A 3,991-nucleotide genomic window follows, 5' to 3' on the forward strand; every position below is an offset into this window, starting at 1 on the left:
CGCGGAGTCGCGCGGCGGGAGCGTCTCCTCGGCGGCGCGGAGTGGCGGCCTCCGCCGACGGGGTGGACATGGAGGCGCTGCAGAGGCGCCGTTCCGCGCTGTTTGCGGCAAGCGGGCGCGCGGGCAGCGCCACCAGTGACGCGGCGTCTGTCGCTGCCCTGGGCGGCGGGTTGGAGCGCCAGCCGAGCCGCCAGGGCGGGGGCACGGCGGTGGAAGCCGTGGCGCGGAACTCTGCACCCGCGACGCCGAGCCACCAAGAGGAATCCCTCAATCGGCGGCGTTTGCCGAGTGGAGGGGTGAGGAGGGGGCAACAGAAGCAGGAAGGGGCGCCATTTCCACGCGGCGTGGATGATGCGGAGCCTCTCGACGTGACAGCGAACCTCAGCCCCCTCCTGCGAGTTGTCTTGGATCTTACCAACATGGTGCCCACAGGCCGTTTGCGTGTGTTTTTTTAGCTTGCCGCTGCTGCGGCGGCGCCCCGGGAACAAACGGCGAGGCTGGCGCGCGCGTTTGCCTCCTTTGCTTCCTTTGTTTGCGCTTCGCTTTTTCGACGAAATGAATCAGGAGAAGGCGGGGGAAAAAACGCAGTTTATCTTTTCCTTTAGTTGCGCCCGTCTCCTCGTGGAAGAGCGGGCTGCTGCGCCCGAAAGGGTCGGTTCCACAACGGAACGCCGGCCAGCCATAAATCACTGGGCGCTGGCAAAAAGGTGGTGTTTCTAAAAGTGTCAGTGCCCCTTTTCCCAGGCACAGTGGGAAAAATTTGAAGGCGTGTCGGGCTGGGGTTTAAAAAGCGCCGTTTGCGGCAATATTTCGGCGGGCCGGGCAATGTGAAATTTTAGCACGCCCCGCCAAATACAAGTAAAATCAGAGAATCCCTTCTACAGTCCGTCGAAAAGTTAAAAAAAAAAAACAGAAACAAAAAAAAAGCACGCCTTAGTTAGAGAGTGGGGTCTCGTCTTCTTAGACCCGCGCGCGACAGAAAAAGTGAGAAGCAGTTCGGCCCATCGCAACACGCACACGCCCACCCTTTAACGGGCCCCATTCGAAACACGCACGAACAAAAAAAGTAAAAAGAAAAAGAAAATTAAGATGTTTTGGTTATAATTGGGCCCCGTTGGAAATAGACGCGGTTAGAACCCGCGGGTCCCGCAACCTTGACCAAGAAAGCGTTATTGGTGGTGGGCCGCGGAGGGCACGCACCAGAAACAAAAACAAAAAAGGACCTTTCCGGCGCCATCGTTGAAACAAAAGTCAGCTACATAAATTAATATTCCTCTCATTTCTTTGACCTCGTCGGGACGTATGCCCGTGATATAGTTATTTTAATAATATTTTTTTAGGCCCTTGTATTACATTAATTCCTATGCGCGGAACCGTTGTCGTTCAATGACCCGGGTTTCCGTGCTATTGCTACTGATTTTGCGCTACGTGCACTCATCCCCTTTCAGCACCACCAGCGTGAACAGCAGGTCCAACAGGGAACCCAGAGCGATCCCAATCGAAGAGTAGACGGACCCAATGTTCATCGCCAGGTCACGCTTCTCCTTCCATACGGTCTCAATGTAGTGGGTCGCTTCGCGTGCCTCCTTCGATTCTCCTTCCACCACGCCCACCTCGCGTTTCTTATCGTTAGCGTTCTCCGCGTTTGTGTAGCTGTCACTTTTCCGGCGCGAGGCTATAAAGTCCATAGCCTCATCCACCTCATACTCCTGCGCCGCCCGCGTCTCCTCAAGGATGTTGTAGAACACGTTCACATACGAGGCGCCGCCCATCAGGCCCACAAAGACCATCCACGCAAAGAGGACAAAGGCAAGCTTCACTTCCCGACTCGCGTCATTCGGGTCCGAGACATATTTTAACTTCGCCTGCATAAACCAGGCGATCGCGTTAATTACCTGGACGACTGACATGATCCATATACGGCGAACGCGGATGCACAAGAGGCTGCTGCGGGAGATCAGCACACCAAATTGATAGCAGAACTGCGTGATGACAAACGAATTCTTCAACCAAAAGCTATTATCCGTCTTCACCTGATCGCAAGGAAAGCTGAAGGGCACCATGAATTGCACCGCATACTCTGCGACGTACACCACGGCGAGATTCATGTTATTCCACAGCGTAAATTTGTGCATCTCCTTAACCAGCGGCCACACATCGCGTTTCCACCGCGCCCACTTGCCCAGATCCGCGCTGCCGCACTCCCCAGTCTCCACCACCGTTTCGCACCCTCCACCCGCAGTAGTAGCTCGCTTCATACGTTCCATCTCCCTCAGGCACTCCGGCTCCACTTCGGACCGCGCAGGGACAATGCTTGTCCACGGTGCGCCCTTCCAGTTCACCATGCCTTTGCACACGTAGTCGCTCCCCTCCGCCTCCTCCACAGCCCTGAACGGATCGTTGCGCACCTCGTTCTCCTCTGTCGCACTGCTGGGGCTCACCAACATGCAAAAGGGCATCTTGAGACCAAAGAAGTACATGAACCAATAGATAACGACAAAAACAATGCTCAGCAAGAAGATCTGTGTGTTGCTCATGCCAGCAGAGGTCAACCCAAGAAATATGAGTGAGGCGGCAACACCAGACAATCCCGTTCCAGACGACCACGAGCTGATCTGCCACGATGGCATGCGCTCCATGTAGCCCAGGAACACACTGCTGCCGTAGTTGCATGACACTCCAATGAAGATCACGCCAATCAGCATCGTAGTGAAGGCGGCAATGTTGTTGTGCCCACCGATGTCCCAAGCGAAACTCACCAATAGAATGGCCATAATCGCCATCAGGGAGGTCGCTGTCACGCGGATGTTGTACGATAGCAGCTGCAGCACGAAAGCATTGATGATGCCCGCGATGATCCCGAAGAACACATTCGCCCACGTGATTAGTGCCACGTACTTCTTCATGCCGTAGCCCACTGCGATGTCATTCGAGCCAGCAAGCACCAGTGTGTAGTGGAAATTGTTAATCATGCCCAGCCACCACAAACTGAAGGCGTTACGGACGCGGTGCCTTACATGAACGCCCTCTTCCTGTTTCTTCACAAAAAGAGGTATCATTGTTGCGCTTGGTTTGTATTCTCTATGAGAACAAAAAAAAAAAGTCGGTGGAGAAGAAGAGTGAAATGAGGTGAGGTGCGGAATCAATGTGGAAACGGAAGCGGAGCCGCCACCTGCCGCACACACCTCCCCATCGCCCAGCACAAGACTCACGCAAGGATACGACGGACAACGCTCTCAATACAACCACCATTTTTGACCCAAAACAAACGGGGAAAAAATACGTGCCTGGTGGGGGGCCTTTGCCCATTCTCCCCGTACAAGGAAATAAAGAAACAAGGCGATCGTAGTTTGGCTAAGCGAACGCATCCCCCCACACCGGAGGAAGCCCGCCAAACACCCACCCACCCACACCAGTAAACCAATTGGTGCACAAAGCAATCTACAAAAACTGAGGCCTCGCCGTGAACCCACAACGTGGCAGCCGTTGAAGACCCCGCAACCGCCGCTCCCCCTCGCATGACGAGCCCCTTCTGCCACGCCACCAGAACTGAAGTCACGACCCCGCGACGCGCCACCTGCGTGGCCGCAAAGAAATCGTACGCAGGTAAAAAAGGTGCATCCACGCCGTGGGCGTCAAGAGGGTGCAATACCACGTCCAATTGCCGCGTCAAGACGCGCCGCCCCTCCTTTAGTGGCGTCACCCTGCAACGCGGCAATTGCCCGTACAGACGCCAATGCGTTGAGCCAAACACTCGGCGCACGTCGACAAAGCAGGAGGGTCCGTCCGTGCTTCCGCCTGCATGAGAAAAGAGTTGCGGGAGCTCCGCAGCGATGCCCCTCTGCCACCTCGACGCCCTCCACAGCTGGAAAAGCAAAACATTTCCCAACCGTGCAAATCCACGTCCGTGATGAGGCAACTCGTCGGGTGCCTGTGATTTTTAACGGCGCTCCGCCCGTACCTGCGGAAGTCCCGAGAGCAACGCAACGCC

General features: G+C 55.6%; 3 protein-coding genes and 1 pseudogene across 3 annotated transcripts, besides 1 other annotated feature; 1 reads left to right on the forward strand and 3 right to left on the reverse strand.

Moving 5' to 3' along the window:
• TraAM80_10057 (uncharacterized protein) lies at positions 1 to 455 on the forward strand (the record flags this gene model as incomplete). The annotated part of the gene is made up of 1 exon (XM_029386708.1): positions 1 to 455. A coding segment is annotated over one exon (455 nt), but the record flags the coding sequence as incomplete, so codon positions are not given.
• A 443-nt stretch (positions 456 to 898) lies between these two features.
• Positions 899 to 926: a microsatellite.
• A 36-nt stretch (positions 927 to 962) lies between these two features.
• On the reverse strand, positions 963 to 1,237 carry TraAM80_10058 (hypothetical protein; annotated as a pseudogene).
• A 187-nt stretch (positions 1,238 to 1,424) lies between these two features.
• On the reverse strand, positions 1,425 to 3,059 carry TraAM80_10059 (putative calcium channel protein; the record flags this gene model as incomplete). The annotated part of the gene is made up of 1 exon (XM_029386709.1): positions 1,425 to 3,059. The coding sequence occupies one exon, from the start codon at positions 3,057 to 3,059 to the stop codon at positions 1,425 to 1,427; it is 1,635 nt and encodes a 544-aa protein (XP_029233434.1).
• A 576-nt stretch (positions 3,060 to 3,635) lies between these two features.
• TraAM80_10060 (uncharacterized protein) lies at positions 3,636 to 3,991 on the reverse strand (the record flags this gene model as incomplete). Its single annotated transcript, XM_029386710.1, has 1 exon — positions 3,636 to 3,991. A coding segment is annotated over one exon (356 nt), but the record flags the coding sequence as incomplete, so codon positions are not given.

Source organism: Trypanosoma rangeli (genome assembly GCF_003719475.1).
Source record: "Trypanosoma rangeli strain AM80 chromosome Unknown Tra_15.4_contig_00775, whole genome shotgun sequence".
Taxonomy (NCBI): domain Eukaryota; phylum Euglenozoa; class Kinetoplastea; order Trypanosomatida; family Trypanosomatidae; genus Trypanosoma; species Trypanosoma rangeli.